The following is a 17,218-nucleotide window of genomic DNA, read 5'->3' on the forward strand; positions in this document are numbered from 1 at the left end:
GAGGGATAGAGGAAGAGAGGGAGAGATAATTATACATAGATATACAGACTGAGCACACGCAAATTCACATCTTGTGTGAGAGTGTGTGTGTGAGTGTGTGAGTGTGTTTGAGTGTGTGAGTGTGTGTGTGATTGCATCATCATGAGACAAACTGCAAACTTCCTACACATCACGACTATCTGATGGACATCACTAACATTCATGTAACATCCTCATAAGAGCTTAGACTGAGAACATCACACTGACATGATCTGTGTGTGTGTGCGTGTGTGTGGAGGGCAGGGGGGATAAATATCCATCAAATTGTTGTTAACACCATAGTGTGATAATACTTTAGCATATTTAGCAGTTGCACTGGGAAGAGAGAGGAGGAGAGATACAGAGCGAGAGTTAAAGAGATACAGAGAGAGAGAGAGAGTGAGAGAGATACAGGAAGTGAGAGAGACAGAGTGAGAGGCGACTACTAGGACGTAGACACCTGGGACACACTGCTGCAAAACCAGACGCGCACCGTTCACCAAGCCTTTCAACTCCTCCCCTGAGCTTTCCTTTTTCACATTTCAAGCTGACATGGTACATAAACATGGCATAGGCTATATTTAGGCAACTTGTAATTCCAACAGCCGTGGCAGCATAACATAACGTGGCAACATTTGTCTTTTTTTGCCGTATCTTTATAAAATACGTGCTGTGGGTCATACAACTCCATGTAGGCCTAGGCTACTTCTCAACTTCAATGATTAACTTTGTTAGTATAGATCAGTATAACAGTTCTTAAGAATAACTGATGAGTGCATGTGTATGACTGTTTCATGGGGTAGCACAAGTGATGAGTACATGTGAGGAATTTGGCCCTAGACGGCCTCTCATACTTTCAGGAATTTCGCCCTAGACGGCCTGTCATAGACTACATTAGGCCTATTCCACTCGTCCTCTTTCCTACTTCACTCCATCTTTATTTGCATGTGGAGGTGTGTAGTTGTGGAATAAACTGCCTCTTTACTGTCGCTGTCCATCCCCCTCGCCCCCCAATCTCTCTCACGACTCCCTCCCTCGCACCCCTGCTTCCCACCCCAACAAGCGGTTAGGGCGGCTGATGCAGTACCCGCACGAAGATTGACACGACAGCTCTTCGCTATTAACGGCTTCGGTGGGAAAATTCATATTTGTTGGCGAACATGCGTAATACGCTATGCTCATGCTATTGACCGTCTTGTCACGCAGTGTGTTTGATCTAGCGGCCGTATCATCTCGTCAGATCATCACGATACTCACTGTTTGCAGCACCTCGCGACACGAAACAGATGTCTGTTACAAAAAGACTGACAAGGCCAGCTTCGCTGGGTTGCGAAAATGCTGTCAAGTGTCCGTTTTCTCCGTGTTACAGTCCTCGGTTGCAGTCGGTGGTGGATGCTGATGATGGAGTCAGCGTCGGATGCGTGCATCAGCTGAGAGACACACCCCCAGTCGACCACACCCCTTCAGCTGAACAGAAACGCCCCCTTGAGACACGCAATTCAACTGCACATGCACACGTTCATAGAGAAACTGACAGCATCAGTATCATACTATAACCCTCCCACCCTGGACACTCCCTGTTCCAGCTACTCCCCTCCGGCAGAAGGCTGCGGTCCATCAGGACCAAAACCTCACGCCATAAGAACAGTTTCTTTCCATCTGCTACTGGCCTCTTCAACAAGGCCAAGGACTCCCACTGACATTCATTAATTATTTAACCCAGTATCTGATTGCACTATTGCACTATGTTGACCACTCATGCTGTTCATTCTTATTCTTATTTTTATATATATTTTATATTTTAATTGTTTTATTCTTAGATTGTTTAGTTCTTAGGAACAGTTAAACTTCTGTACCTTTACTTAATTTAAGATTCGTATATGTTTAGTGTTTGCACCTAACTGCCACAGTATATTCCGTGTTTATATATAACATACATGGCGAATAAACCGAATTCTGATTCTGTACTTTCGGCAGGCTAGGCCTATTTAGGCCTATCACATGATAGACCTTTATTAGACATACCTGTTATAACTCTAACAGCAGGAACCTGCCTCTTTTACATAACCTCTAATATAGGATACTTTAACACCACCTCTAATATAGGATACTTTAACACCACCTCTAATATAGGCTACTTTAACATCACCTCTAATATAGGATACTTTAACACCACCTCTAATATAGGCTACTTTAACATCACCTCTAATATAGGATACTTTAACATCACCTCTAATATAGGATACTTTAACATCACCTCTAATATAGGATACTTTAACACCTTCTGCCGCTTCACTGCACGTCCTTGGACATTGACACAGACACCGACCAAACTTCAACTTCAAACATATTAAGAGTACCTGGTTCACGAGATAGCTTCATCAAGCCACACAGATTCCTGGCATTCTAGTAAGGTTTGAAAGACAAATACAGCGAGTTCTGCGGAGGAGATCTTTATTGGTAATTTAGTATGGCTCAGGGCCCAGGGTGACAGAGTGACAGGGTGACAGGGTGACAGGGTGACAGAGTAACAGGGTGACAGGGTGACAGGGTGACAGGGTGACAGGGTGACAGAGTGACAGAGTGACAGGGTGACAGGGCCCAGGGTGACAGAGTAACACAGCCAATGTGACGCTGGGATTCAGCCAGGACAAAACAGTGACTCTTACACAAACTCACACATGAAAGCCTGATTCTAATAAACACACAGGATGCATATGCTCTCCCATGACTTGACAGCCCAGCCTACACAAAGCTGTAGTAGTAGGTTAAACGGCCCTTCTTCAAAGAACACTCCACCTTGTTATTGCTTCCATTTCTGATGGTGCTGGAGCAGGTGCCCAGGTGATCGTTGACCTTGAGGTCCTTATCCCACACCTCCAACTTCAGACTGGAGCCGGCCTGCACGTTGGTGAAGGTGAACTGGTTGCTCCAGGAAGGGTTGTGGTTGTTGTCGATGATGTTGGTCTGGCCCCCAGACACCGCACCGCACCACACCTTCACGTAGACGTCAGGAGCGCTGGTGGCGTCTCCACTGAGACCCGATCCTCTCAGGCCCCAGACTTTGACGGTGCCGCAGTGGACGGTGGCCAGGGCAGAGAGGAGGAACACACCCAGGGTGAGAGAGGAAGCCATGATGCTCAGAGGACTGGCTCGCTGCTCAGGGGGAGAGACAGGAAACAAGGATGGGATATCAGGGGGAACGATGAAAACCTTTCCATTCTCTGCCACTATTCAGTCATGTAAAGTCAGCTCGTCAGAGCATGAAATGTATGAATATCAATGGTCAGCCAGTACAGAAGCCCTTACCTGTATGGTGTCAGGATGGTCTTCTGTTTTGCGTCCAGAATGTCCTTCTGCAGGTCTCTTCTTTATAAAGACCAGCCACCTGGCACACATCACCATGTTGCAACCTTGGGTGCTTTGTGAGAATGGGCAGTGTTTCAACAGGTGAATTAAAAAAAACATTCTTGTTTGTCGGATTCGTGTATGCCTTTCCATTACATCATTTACTACGCCAGGCCAGGATAATTATTTTTGTGTTTCTGTGTTTTGTGTACTTTAACATCACCTCTAATATAGGATACTTTAACACCACCTCTAATATAGGATACTTTAACACCACCTCTAATATAGGCTACTTTAACACCACCTCTAATATAGGCTACTTTAACACCACCTCTAATATAGGCTACTTTAACACCACCTCTAATATAGGATACTTTAACACCACCTCTAATATAGGATACTTTAACACCACCTCTAATATAGGATACTTTAACACCACCTCTAATATAGGATACTTTAACACCACCTCTAATATAGGATACTTTAACACCACCTCTAATATAGGATACTTTAACACCACCTCTAATATAGGATACTTTAACACCACCTCTAATATAGGATACTTTAACACCACCTCTAATATAGGATACTTTAACACCACCTCTAATATAGGCTACTTTAACACCACCTCTAATATAGGATACTTTAACACCACCTCTAATATAGGATACTTTAACACCACCTCTAATATAGGCTACTTTAACATCACCTCTAATATAGGATACTTTAACACCACCTCTAATATAGGATACTTTAACACCTTCTGCCGCTTCACTGCACGTCCTTGGACACTGATACAGGCACCTGCCAAACTTCAACCATATTATCATTCATATCATTCTTATCCTTATTCTTATATATATTTAATTCTGTATTTACATTGTTTTATTCTTAGATTGTTTAGTTCTTAGGAATGGTTAAACTTCTGTACCTTTACTTAATTTAAGATTCGTATATGTTTAGTGTTGCACCTCCCTGCCACAGTAAATTCCGTGTTTGTATAACATACATGGCGAATAAACCGAATTCTGATTCTGATATTAGAGTACATGGTTCACGAGACAGCCTGATCAAGCCACACCCACACACAGATTCCTGGCATTCTAGTAAGGTTTGAAAGACAATACAGCAAGTTAACTCTTAATTTGTTTTAAGATGTGTTTCGTTTCATGGAAAGCTTGAAGTAAATAAGGAGTTAAACGAGCCGCTGATTTCTGTGGAGAGATAAGGGCACAGAAGTGTGTTTATTTAGGAGAGCAGTGTGTGATATTTCATGGACTCTGATCAGGTATAGTAAGTGCATGGCAGATGAAAAAGACTGTCTCTCTATCACCCATGCTCACTGATCACTGTGATAGCATGATTCATCAAACAAGTACAAAATATTTACAAAATACAAATTATAGTTTTTTGTATATCAAAAGGTGGACTTATTTACAGGTAAAAGTAGCAGTTTAGCATCCGACTAGCCTGGAGAGTGTAGATGATGGGCTGTACTGACTTCCAGAAGGGTGGAACAAACTGAGGGAGAGGGTGGAACACAGTGAGGGGGAGGGTGGAACACACTGAGGGGGAGGGTGGAACACACTGAGGGAGAGGGTGGAACACACTGAGGGAGAGGGTGGAACACACTGAGGGAGAGGGTGGAACACAGTGAGGGAGAGGGTGGAACACACTGAGGGAGAGGGTGGAACACACTGAGGGAGAGGGTGGAACACACTGAGGGAGAGGGTGGCTTTGGCGGCTGCAGAAACATCATCCCTCATCAGCTGTCAGGGACCAGAAGGCTTTGCACAATCACTGAGCATGAGTAAAAATTTAACTTTACAAAGTTAAATCTCTCTCTAAATTACTCTTGCAAGGAACAAATCATATTCTCACCAGCCAAACGAGTAAGATATGTCTAAAGGATTAATATCTACTATGGCATCATGTCTATTGTGTAAGCCACCAGGTAAAGAGTATACAGTATGGCATATTATTTCACATGGCATATTTCACATTTATAAAAAGGGGTTGGCCATAAGTCATTGACATCACATAGTCCTCCTAACTGTTCAAAATGAGAATCATGATCATTAAAGTCTTCCCTTTCACTACGAGTGAAAACACAAAAAAAGTAGACCCCTTTTCTCAAAAAAGAATCTTGAAAACAAAATGTCCACATGCAGAATCTTTATGAGTGGACTTCTTGTCATCCGGACTTTCTGTCTCAGCGTAGTAAAGGAGCTCTAGCCGTCGGTATGGAGTGACTGAAGGGACAAAGAGAAAAAGAAAAAAAAAACATAATTACGGAAGCACAGGCTCTGTAAGGACAGTGTTCCTTATAAACTACCAAATCTAGAAGCATTCGAAAAGGGTGTCAAACTCCTCATTCAGACATGCATTCAACCCACGTCGGTATTGTATTTGGAGAAAGCGAGCAGTTTGGATCTAAGAGACAGACGAACACAACAGGAGAACTGAGGTAGATAGTATACTAGATACCATAATCTCGTAAAGCGTACTGACTGCAGACAGTAGCGGGGCGTTCGTCCTCTGGACACAGTGCGTCTGTCACAGAGAGGGGAACGTAAAAGAATAGGGAGAGGGGAAGGAGATAAAGAAACGAAATAGGGGTTCTGATTAATGTTAGCGGAGGAGGTAAACACAGGAAGCTGCAACCAGGAAATGGAGGAAAAACAGTCAAGCTGCAAGATGGGTCAGAAAAGCAACAGCAAATCGTGTGCTCGCGAATCACACCGTGCAAGATGGCCACTGGGGGGGCAAGGCTGAGGGGGGTAGGCGAGGAGGACGAAGCTAGCAGACGTGTGTGAGAGAGAGATAGAGAGAGAGAGATAGAGAGAGATAGAGATTGCAGTGTGTGTGTGTGTGAGTGAGTGAGAGAGAGATTGCAGTGTGAGAGCTATAGAGGACATCCTGCATCTGAGTCTGACAGGGTGAGGGTTCCAGGCGGGTGGGGAGGGGGTCTTGCCTTCTGAGGCCCCAGCAGGCTCTGCTGCTGCTGGGCCTGAGTCATGCTAACGGGGGCCGGGCCTCCAGCGGGGGCCGGGCTGGGCGGGTCACATGGCTGCTGCCTCTGGCAGGCCCCCACATGCAAGCTGCCTAGCGACCTGGCTAGTCTACTGTGGGACAGGGGGCTGGGGGAGGAAGAATGGAGGGAGGGATTAAATTCAAGCTAACAAACTAGCATGCAGATGGAGCAAGCTCAGTCAATCCAGCAGCTCTGCTCTTCTATAAATATAACCATCATATGATAACCATCATTTAAATCACTTCCAATATCCTCAGAACTGTAACGTAAAACTAAAAGCAAACATCCTGCCTTTTATCTGCCTAGCATCACTCCCCCAAACCCTGGAGAGGGTTAGGGGGAGGAGAGGGAAGGGCCTGGGGGGGGGAGGAGAGGAAGACTGAGGCCACACAAACCTGCCTCCGACACAGTTGGCAGGAAGTGAGGTGCGTGTTCTCTTCCTGGTGTCGGAGTCGTCAGAGGAGTGGGAGGGGCTGACCTTGACGCTCTGTCCACTGGACTGCAGGATGATCCTGGAACACGGAACACTGGAGTCAGAACACGGAACACTGGAGTCAGAACACAGATCTGAGAAGCAGTTTGTACTGTATTTTGTACACACACACACACACACACACACACCTTAGAGACTGTGATGATGACCTGGTGTGAATCTTGTTCTCCTCTTGTCTGTGGAGGAATTTTGTTTTAAAGCAAAACAGGCAAATGGATAAAACTTCAGCATAGAACAATGTGATGGGGAGGAGGGGAGGGATGTGAGCGCAGACAGGAAGCAGCCACAGTTTCATCCAGAACATTCTCAGGACCATGATTATCAAAGTGTGACCACAGTAACAGGAACTCCCCTCAGTAATCGGATGAGGGGTTAAGATGCGAAGCTGTGAAAGAAGCAAGCTGGCAGAGAGAAGCCCACTTCCTAGTTCTCGCATCTAACTGGTGCCATCTAGTGTTGAGGAGTTTGACCTGCAACAATACATGACCAGCAAACCGAGTTCAGCCATTCAGTGTTTTCACTGGATGATACTCCACTGATACGAAGATATTTACGCCCTGCTTTGAAATCAAGACAAGTAGATCTCGTCTCTCACACCCAGAGGCCAATAAACCAAAACATTCACATCAAATCAATAAAAAGGTGAATTATTTGCAAGTAAGCTGTGAGAAAGACCTTTCCCTCTACAATCTCCAGCTCAATAGCAAATAAATAAATAATTATGATTAAAAAGGCAACTTCCTTTAAGGGCAGGAAGTGGCATGGCAACCAGGAAGTCTGAGTGGGGGAGGTAGGGGGAGGGCTGGGTAATTATTATGTTGAGACAGAGAGGAGGTTGGAAATGTGTGTGTTGGTGGGGGGGCGGGAAACTTACAGCATTCTCAGTTAGGGTCCAGGCAGACAGGGGGAGTGAGGGGAAGGGGGAAAGGGGGAAGGATTTGAGGGACGGACCTCAGTGAAATCCTAAGCCGTCTAGACAGAAATGCAGCAGGAAGGGAGGGAAGCCAAACACAATCCACCACAGGGCAAGGCTGCTCAGGGAGCAGAGCAGCATGGCTAGCTGCCATCTGGGAGAGATGGGCGACACACAGCACAACACAAGGAGAGAGGAGAGAGGGGAGACATGGTGAAGGATTTAGGGATGTTTTGTGTGTCCGCTGGGACTGGGTCATGGGCCTTTCTCCACAACAACATATGGGTCTAAATACCATTTTAATTATTACAAATAAATAATTTAAAAACCCACACCCTCCAGGCAGACTACTGGACTCCAAGGGCATGGGCAGGGTTAGTAGTTACTCGGAAACCCACAGTTTATGTAGAAGAGAAGAAGGGTTCAGCATGTCCTACGGGCGGCTACAGACCCAGTCACAGTGGAGAACAGAACAGGCATTAAACACTGACAATACCTCACGATACACACGTTCACACAAGTCCTGAGTACAGCAGGGCATGCGTCCCTAGTGAGGCCATCATGCGTTAAAGGTGTGTAGAACATCACACAGGACATGCTGTCAGTTCAGATTTCCACAGGTACGTGAGCCGGTCACACCAAACACACCCTGACAACACTGAGGTGAGGGTATCAGGTGAGGGTCTGGAGGAGGTGTGACGTGTGTTTCTCTGGGGGAGGAACCATTGGAGAGGGGGGAGATACTGTGGGAGGGGGGGAGATACTGTGGGAGGGGGGGAGATACTGTGGGAGGGGGGGGAGATACTGTGGGTTGCATTGAGCAGAGCGAGCGTGTGTGATCTCTCTCCGTGTGCAAGAGAGCTGCCTGTGACCTGTGTACTAGCATGGCCGAGTCCACCCAGGGCTAGCAGGCTAGCATGGCCCAGTCCACCCAGGGCTAGCAGGCTAGCATTGGCCCAGTCCACCCAGGGCTAGCAGGCTAGCATGGCCCAGTCCACCCAGGGCTAGCAGGCTAGCATTGGCCCAGTCCACCCAGGGCTAGCAGGCTAGCATGGCCCAGTCCACCCAGGGCTAGCAGGCTAGCATTGGCCCAGTCCACCCAGGGCTAGCAGGCTAGCATTGGCCCAGTCCACCCAGGGCTAGCAGGCTAGCATTGGCCCAGTCCACCCAAGGCTAGCAGGCTAGCATGGCCCAGTCCACCCAGGGCTAGCAGGCTAGCATGGCCCAGTCCACCCAGGGCAAGCAGGCTAGCAGGGCGACCAGTCCACCCAGGGCTAGCAGGGCGACCAGTCCACCCAGGGCTAGCAGGCTAGCAGGGCGACCAGTCCACCCAGGGCTAGCAGGCTAGCATGGCCCAGTCCACCCAGGGCTAGCAGGCTAGCATGGCCCAGTCCACCCAGGGCAAGCAGGCTAGCAGGGCGACCAGTCCACCCAGGGCTAGCAGGGCGACCAGTCCACCCAGGGCTAGCAGGGCGACCAGTCCACCCAGGGCTAGCAGGCTAGCAGGGCGACCAGTTCACCCAGGGCAAGCAGGCTAGCAGGGCGACCAGTCCACCCAGGGCTAGCAGGCTAGCAGGGCGACCAGTCCACCCAGGGCTAGCAGGGCGACCAGTCCACCCAGGGCTAGCAGGCTAGCAGGGCGACCAGTTCACCCAGGGCAAGCAGGCTAGCAGGGCGACCAGTCCACCCAGGGCTAGCAGGCTAGCAGGGCGACCAGTCCACCCAGGGCTAGCAGGCTAGCAGGGCGACCAGTTCACCCAGGGCAAGCAGGCTAGCAGGGCGACCAGTCCACCCAGGGCTAGCAGGCTAGCAGGGCGACCAGTCCACCCAGGGCTAGCAGGGCGACCAGTCCACCCAGGGCTAGCAGGCTAGCAGGGCGACCAGTTCACCCAGGGCAAGCAGGCTAGCAGGGCGACCAGTCCACCCAGGGCTAGCAGGCTAGCAGGGCGACCAGTCCACCCAGGGCTAGCCATTCCAATAAGCCATACCATTCATGTAGCACAGCAAAAAACGTGTACAGGAAGTGGTCGTCAGTTAAGACAGGAAGTGACATGCGCTTACCTCCGGGATACAGAAACACTCACATCCCCTCTGTCTTTCATCCACTTTTCTCTCCCTCCCTCTTTCTGTCTCTCTCTCTCTGTCACCTGTTCCCCTGCTACCTGTTGAGCGGCAGGCAGCATTCAGGCCACGCCCACCCCACCAGGCTCCAGCAGAACACTAGCGCCTGGCTGACATGGGACAACAAAACCCACAGGTATACACACCTGGTACAGGTACACACACCTGGTACAGGTACACACACAGAATACACACACCTTGTACAAAGACACATGGTATACACACAGTTTAAACACACACCTCAGTCCAGTCACCTGAAAACATCCATCAGGCAGAAAGGGGGTGAGGAGGGGGAGGAGCCAAGGCTATGTGGAAGGGGAGGAGCCAAGGCTGTGTGGAGGGGGAGAAGCCAAGGCTATGTGGAAGGGGAGGAGCCAAGGCTATGTGGAGGGGGAGGAGCCAAGGCTATGTGGAGGGGGAGGGGCCAAGGCTGTGTGGGGGGGAGGGGCCAAGGCTGTGTGGGGGGGAGGGGCCAAGGCTGTGTGGAGGGGAGGAGCCAAGGCTGTGTGGAGGGGAGGAGCCAAGGCCGTGTTGGGGGGAGGAGCCAGGATGCTCAGATCAAACTACGGGGATCTTGAATATGCTTTAGGGTTAGCTTTATAACATGCCAACATCAACCGGTTACTGTTCTAGGTTGATACTGGTTGTTGTGATAGAGTGACCTCAGAGAGTTAGAGACAGCAGAGATGTTAGGGGAAAGGTGGACAGAGATCAGCCATGCTGAAGCCCTGGAAAGCGGCTCCAGGCCAGAGGAACACCAACACGTCCTGAAGCCAGCAGCCTAGGAGCTACACACACCTGGGATAGATTCTGGTCGGCTACAGAACACAGCACTCACCAGTTTAAGTGTAACTAAACAGCAGAACAAGTTAAACCTCTGTGGTTAACACTCACGAACGGCAAACTTCGGCATGTTTAGCAACACTTTAAGCTACGGAGCCAGTGTCTTCAGCTGCAGTACTCGGGGAGTCAAGCCAGGCGAACTGCAACGTTAGATCAGCAGAACAGAACTGTTTGGCTGAGCAGAAACAGGAGGCTGGGCCAGGAGGGAGGCTGGGCCAGGAGGGAGGCTGGGCCAGGAGGGAGGCTGGGCCAGGAGGGAGGCTGGGCCGGGAGAGGGGAGGGAGGGAGGGAGGCTGGGCCGGGAGAGGGGAGGGAGGGAGGCTGGGCCGGGAGAGGGGAGGGAAGGAGGCTGGGCCGGGAGAGGGGAGGGAGGGAGGCTGGGCCGGGAGAGGGAGGGAGGGGAAAGGACACAGGGTGGCTTATTTCAGCACTGAGCCCAAATAAGCTGTGATGCATTGTGGGAAATGTAGTAATTGTAATTTCCGGGCCACTTACGACAGGGATCCCGTGGAGGCCCTAGCCTGCCTCTTGCTCTTCAGCGCCCGCAGCTTGTCCCCCTGCGTGAGACTGTTCCTCTCGTCCTCCTCGTTGTACTGACCACACAAGACGGGGGGGTGGGACACGTCAAACCAGGAAATGCAGCGAACATCTTGGGTTTTTAAGATACCGTGATGACGATCTACGCACGTCACTACGCAACAACCAACTCTCACACCCTGCTTCCCAACAACTATTCGCTGCAGGGGGGGGAAGAGTGTCACCAGCTGAACTCGGCTCAGTGAGCACCCACCAAGTCCTCCTCTCTCTGGGGCGACCAGTTCTTGTTGCTCCCGGTGATGGTGATGTCATCAACCCCCGACAGGATCCGTGTGACCGCCGTCCTGCCGTTCTCTCGCTCGCCCAGCACCTTCTCCCGGAACACGTCTCCCTCCACCCACAAGCTGCTCTGCTGCCTGCAGTGCATCATGGGAGGAAAAGCCAGACGTGAACACTCTCCTCTCCTGCTTGCAGTGCATCATGGGAGGACACCATGTCCTTGGATCAATCCAACACCAGTATGATCACAAAATACCCTTCCTAACTTGGTTTTTAATGGACGAGCTTAGAGACTAACAGCCATGGTTACGGATACAATGCTAGTAGGAGGAACACCCACATACTTAAATATGACCCTGCTCCAAATTTCCAATGAAAATGTCACAGAGCTGATTATATCCATCTGTGATTGTCCCTCACTAGAACTTGGGCCTGGCTACGGGGCCTGGCTACGGGGCCTGGCTACGGGGCCTGGCTACGGGGCCTGGCTACGGGGCCTGGCTACGGGGCCTGGCTACGGGGCCTGGCTACGGGGCCTGGCTACGGGGCCTGGCTACGGGGCCTGGCTACGGGGCCTGGCTACGGGGCCTGGCTACGGGGCCTGGCTACGGGGCCTGGCTACGGGGCCTGGCTACGGGGCCTGGCTACGGGCAGGGCTGGAGAGGACATGCATGGCGCAGAGAGACTCACTCCTCCACAAAGTTCTGCTGCGGCCCGATGACAGAGCCAGGGCGGCAGATCCGTATCCAGGCGATCGCCTCGGCCGCACTCACACGGTAGTGCTTCATCATGTAGCAGCCAATCAGAGTCCCCGTTCTGCCCAGACCAGCTGAAACACAGGGACACTGTTACGCTGTGCCTGGAAGATGAGATGTGGTTACTTTACACTGGGCCTAGAAAATCTTCTGATGTAGTATTTTCTACAAACCCTATGTGGCCTGGACTACAGTGTCTGCTAAATGAATACATTTACATTTAGTCATTTAGCAGACGCTCTTATCCAGAGCGACTTACAGTAAGTACAGGGACATTCTCCCCGAGGCAAGTAGGGTGAAGTGCCTTGCCCAAGGACACAACGTCATTTGGCACGGCCGGGAATCGAACCAGCGACCTTCTGGTTACTAGCCCGATTCTCTAACCGCTCAGCCACCTGACTCCCTGAATACAATGTTGATGTACTGTAGGAGGATGCATATACAGAACCGATGAATAACATTCTGAATGTTGGCTAAAGAAATCAGACTATCAGGTAAAACTGATAGTAAATCAGGTAAAACTGAAAGTAAAAATAACCACAACAGAGTGTGATCTGGTGATGAGATGAGCAAAGTGCCAAGGGTGTGATCTGTGTTGTCACCTTTGCAGTGGACTGCGATGACTCCCTCTGCGTTCTCGCAGATGTTCAGGAAGCGGCGGACGATGGCGTCGGTGGGCGTGCTGCCGTCCACGAAGAACAGGTCGTGGTGCTGGAAGCCCGCGGCCGCGAAGCGCTTGGCTTCATACATCTTCTTGTTGAGCCGGACGATAGTCGTAACGTTGTGCTTCCTGAAGTAGGGGAAGTAAGCCTCTGGAGCATGGAGGGGGTAACCTGGGGGGAGGGAGGGAAGAGACAGAATAAAAGAGAAGAGGGAGATTAACAGAAAGGAAAATGAGCCCTCCTTCAGAAACACATTTTAACCAGGCTGGTTGTCATGGCAATCCTACCTCGCTAATTTAACAGAACTCAGTTTATGGTGAATACGTTTATCTTTGTCTCTCTCTGAAACAGATGACATGTAATTGTATGGGAAACTATTGATCCACCTGTATTTATAAAATCACATTTGAGGAAACTAAAAGGTCCAACTGGGCCCTCAGGAGAAGACTGACAGACGGAGCAACTCCGGTCTAGACTCATGACACAACAGAGACGACAGGCCACCCACCGTTCTCCATCTTGCTTTTGGGATGAGGGCCACTGAAGGCCAGGAACTTCCCGGGGATGATCCAGTTGAAGTCTCCGTTCTCCGCTCTCTGCAACACAGGGAACCCAGAGAGTCCGTCACTCTGGATGTCTCTCTCTCTCTCTCTCTCTCTCTCTCAAACACACACACACACACACACACTCACTGTTACCTCGTAGTGCTCGTACTCCTCCACGTCAAACTTGGAGAAGTCCAGCCAGCCGAACTGCAACGCCTGGAGAACACATCGTTAGGAGACATGTTGTGGAGGCGTGATGGTTTCTGACTAGCTACAAACTGAGAAGTGTCTGGTGTTCTGCTTTACCTTGTGAATGGCTCGGAGGCAGTCCAGGATGTTAAGGTTGTACAGGCAGGTGCCGAAAGAGGCATCTCTGTAAACAAAATACAAATGTACACAATTCATAATGAATTCTGGTTTCGTAAAAGCAGTTGCATAGTTTGTACTTGAAATAAAAACCCAAACAAGCTAAACACAGAAAGTGCAAGTGTGTGTGCAGGTGTGTCCTGCGTGCATTTACCTGAAGGGAAGGTAAGTGGAGTACCTGGACACCAACAGCCCATAGGTCTCTTCTGGGCTCATCTGGAGGTGCATCACCTGGACCAACAGAGCTCAGAAGTCAACACAGCCGCTCTCCTCCTCATCACCAACACTCCCTCCTCCCCTCAATCAATCAATCAATGAATTTTATTGATCCCACTAGGGGAAATTTGTTTGTAGACAGGTAGACTCATCCCTCCTCCCCTAGACTCATCACAATTCACTCAGCAAGCAGGCGCTTTTATCCAAAGCAACAAACAAATAGCGCACACAGAATGTACAGCAGAACAGGATCAGAAGTGCGGAATTCTAACGGTATTCTGTTGATCAGAATCAAGGAACAGGCTGTGTTTATCAGCACTGTGTAGCCTCCAGTTGGCTTCAGCCTCCAGTTGGCTTCAGCCTCCAGTTGGCTTCAGCCTCCAGTCGGAGTGTGAGGCCGGCGCGGTCCAGGCGGTTTGCTTACCGCGTACGAGCCGATGAGATAGGCCGCGTTAGCTTGCTTCTTCTGGTCTCCGCAGGTGTAGAAGACGATCTTCTTCTTGGCCAGGGAGAAGGACTGGCCGACACAAGGGAGAGACAGTCAGAAGGGGAACAGCATCTGACACACGTCCATACAGCCCAGAATCCTGAGTGCCAACACATGGAGGCTCTCTGAGGCGTTTATGAACTGTTATGAACTGAGGAATAGTGTTACGTTGTTGATAAGCTTGGATTGTATGGACGAGTGTATAGAAGCTGCATTACATAAAGGTTTCACCTTGTCCCATCTCTGGGACACCAACTGTTTGGTTAGGATTACCAGGATCGATGGCTCTGTGGGTGAGAGGTGATTGGCTGGGCATACCTTCAGCTTCTTTGTCAGCTTGCAACAGAAGCGATAAAACATGGCCAGGTTGAGAGGTCCGAAGTCCGCGTAGAAGCTGGGAGAACACACCAGGAGTCTGTTAGAGGCTCTGCAGACTCTTAAAAACATGCTCTGCAGACTCTCAAATACACTTTAGTCACCAAACAGTGATGCCGCATGATGCATAAGTGGGCATTCAGCTAGTTTAACACATGGTGCGTTAACTATAAATTACTTTTGTTTTGTTCCCCTATATAATTTATTACTCTTTGCTTATCGTGGAGATTTGCAGACAGCACTGGGCCCTGTGTGCATGTTCCAACTTGTTCTCTGTAAGTTTTTTATTGGCACAGATAAAGACTAAATCAATGCTTGCCTACAGTTGTCAAGTGTAAACACACACCATTCAAAGTTGTGGGCAGTGGCCAAGTCTTTAGGAGAACACAACATCTTGAGCGATTGTAACTTGGTAACAACTTAGCCTGTCATAATAACAACTTACTTCTCGTAGGACAGCTCATCGTCTATGCAGAAGCAGTGCCTTTCGCAAGTACTTCTGGTCTTCTGGGGCAGGATGGCAAAATAGAGTTGACCTGCAGGAGCAGACGATGGCATGCGGATGTGAGAGAAGCAGACGCGGACAAGCTAACAGGCACAAACAAATAAGTGTGTGCAATGAGAAGGGGAAAAAACAACATGTGCCAGCTTTGTTTAAGTTTGAATCTCATTAACAGAGATGCCCCCGATGAATGATGTCCTTTCTCTTCCAACACACTCAGCTAGCTAACTACAACCATCCGTTTCGTTTAAGCTATTCAGTGCTTTTTGACGACGAAGGGCAGATTGGTTTTAAGAATAGACACTTACCTTTTATTAATTCAATGCTTTTACTTGTAATATAGTCCTCAGTCATTTTGATAGCGACTTTAGCCAACTCTAAACATCAAAGACATGCAGTCCTAAGTATTTCTAGGAGCCTTGCAGTGGAAAAGCTCCAATCAATGCACAATCACAAGTACAACTCAACTACGCACTCGAAGTAGTGGAGAAAAACCTTCTTCAGGAAGCTGTATGACTAATTCAACTACTGATCTGGATTCGTCCTCTATAGCTTCCAATCATAAACACGGATTTTAAACAATCGGACTAAAAACTACAGCTTGCTAGGCTAAGAAAATAAGTGTTAACAGCCCAGCAAGGAAGGTGCGCACTGTGCTCAAAATGAGTTTGGACGAAAACTCTAGGTGTCCGCCCATCGAGTCATAGTAACAATCGAGCTACGCTATTGGCTCAAAGAAAAGAGGACGCGATTCTATTGTACGGTAGACACGTCAATCACCCGCTTTCTCGTTCTAGCGTTTTTAAAGTTCTGCATCGGGAGATATACGACATTCTAATTGGAAGGTTGCCCGAGCCGTTGCTAGGAGAATTGCGTTGCTTGGCCAATAGGAAACTATTATCCCTTCCCGTCAGAACTCTTTGTAGTTCTCGCGATTCCCAAGCACAGACAAAGTTTTAAACGAGATTGATTTGACAGTAAATTATACTATTTTATGAACGGTCAGTGCACGTCATGGGCCCCATTTTAGGCCTCCGTCTGTGTCAACAGACCAACTGCAATGCTGCAGTTTATTTTGACCACGTCAACTAAGCCAAACTCAACGATTACAAAATATGTGTTTCCACTGGGCAACGACGTTCCAGATGCTAGTGACAGGCAATCAGTCCTCAACCACCAGTGCAGCAAGAAACATAAATGAGTAGGCTACGTGGTCCCGTGGACAATTTAAATGAGCACTTGTACTAACCAACAGAAACAGATGGTGTCGCCATTTTAGATCAAAAAGCTGAAAATTATGAACTATTGTTGTATCGTAAATAATCTGTAGCCACGCACATTGGCTAAGCAAACACCGCTGCCAGGCCGTGTGCGGAGTTTACGGGTTCGTTCCGCAGTCTTACCTGTTATAGTTATGTAAATATCGGACTTTGGCTCCGCCTCTAAGCTCTTAGCTGCACAGCGTTTTTTCCGTGACTCGAGCCGCCTCCTCTCGCTTTTGCGCTTCATCCTCGCTTTATGCATGCATGGTGAACACTTCCAAATAGAGTGGCGAGATCTGTAGCGCGCAGCGCGGAAAAGAGCTTCAATTTGACATCCCGCTGGTTCTTCTGCTGGTGCGTGATATGGGGAGCAGCTGTGTGTGTGTGTGTGTGTGTGTGTGTGTATATATATATATATATGAGAGAGTGTAGTGCTATGTTCCCGGTAGCAGTTTTTCTAAT

The 17,218-nt window shown here is 49.1% G+C and overlaps 2 protein-coding genes across 12 annotated transcripts; both read right to left on the bottom strand.

The window, feature by feature from the left end:
- Positions 1-2,607: 2,607 nt before the first annotated feature.
- Positions 2,608-3,485, bottom strand: LOC136939044 (perforin-1-like). The gene is made up of 2 exons (XM_067231940.1): positions 3,328-3,485; positions 2,608-3,174 (listed from the first exon to the last, which is right to left on the bottom strand). Exons 1-2 carry the CDS (start codon positions 3,421-3,423, stop codon positions 2,764-2,766), a joined length of 507 nt encoding a protein of 168 aa, XP_067088041.1. The 5' UTR covers positions 3,424-3,485; the 3' UTR covers positions 2,608-2,763.
- Positions 3,486-4,578: 1,093 nt separating this feature from the next.
- Positions 4,579-17,186, bottom strand: cdc14b (cell division cycle 14B). Of its 11 annotated transcripts, none has more exons than XM_067231920.1 (17): positions 16,898-17,186; positions 15,438-15,528; positions 14,936-15,011; positions 14,555-14,647; positions 14,069-14,145; positions 13,855-13,921; positions 13,702-13,764; positions 13,512-13,599; positions 12,944-13,174; positions 12,277-12,415; positions 11,561-11,723; positions 11,266-11,363; positions 7,022-7,069; positions 6,796-6,927; positions 6,341-6,506; positions 5,854-5,919; positions 4,579-5,618 (listed from the first exon to the last, which is right to left on the bottom strand). In XM_067231920.1, the coding sequence occupies exons 1-17, from the start codon at positions 17,016-17,018 to the stop codon at positions 5,598-5,600; spliced, it is 1,740 nt and encodes a 579-aa protein (XP_067088021.1). In that variant the 5' UTR covers positions 17,019-17,186; the 3' UTR covers positions 4,579-5,597. The 11 variants fall into 11 exon arrangements, 8 of the variants coding, with proteins under 8 accessions (XP_067088021.1, XP_067088022.1, XP_067088024.1 ...); XM_067231921.1 differs by having other exon boundaries at positions 6,796-6,912; positions 16,898-17,185; XM_067231923.1 differs by lacking the exon at positions 16,898-17,186 and adding an exon at positions 15,803-16,607.
- Between the last annotated feature and the right edge of the window lie 32 nt (positions 17,187-17,218).

The sequence above is a fragment of the Osmerus mordax genome (genome assembly GCF_038355195.1).
Source record: "Osmerus mordax isolate fOsmMor3 chromosome 28 unlocalized genomic scaffold, fOsmMor3.pri SUPER_28_unloc_8, whole genome shotgun sequence".
Lineage (NCBI taxonomy): Eukaryota > Metazoa > Chordata > Actinopteri > Osmeriformes > Osmeridae > Osmerus > Osmerus mordax.

Bases quoted from the DNA above. Each gene is read 5' to 3' on its own strand.
- LOC136939044 (XM_067231940.1), bottom strand. From the start codon at position 3,423: ATGGTGATGTGTGCCAGGTGGCTGGTCTTTATAAAGAAGAGACCTGCA. The intron at 3,175-3,327 runs GTAAGGGCTTCT...CCCCCTGAGCAG, and splicing joins ACCATCCTGACACCATACAG to CGAGCCAGTCCTCTGAGCAT.
- cdc14b (XM_067231920.1), bottom strand. From the start codon at position 17,018: ATGCATAAAGCGAGGATGAAGCGCAAAAGCGAGAGGAGGCGGCTCGAG. The intron at 13,922-14,068 runs GTAAATGCACGC...TTTTGTTTACAG, and splicing joins TCCACTTACCTTCCCTTCAG to AGATGCCTCTTTCGGCACCT. The intron at 13,175-13,511 runs GTGGGTGGCCTG...CCCTCCCCCCAG, and splicing joins CAAAAGCAAGATGGAGAACG to GTTACCCCCTCCATGCTCCA.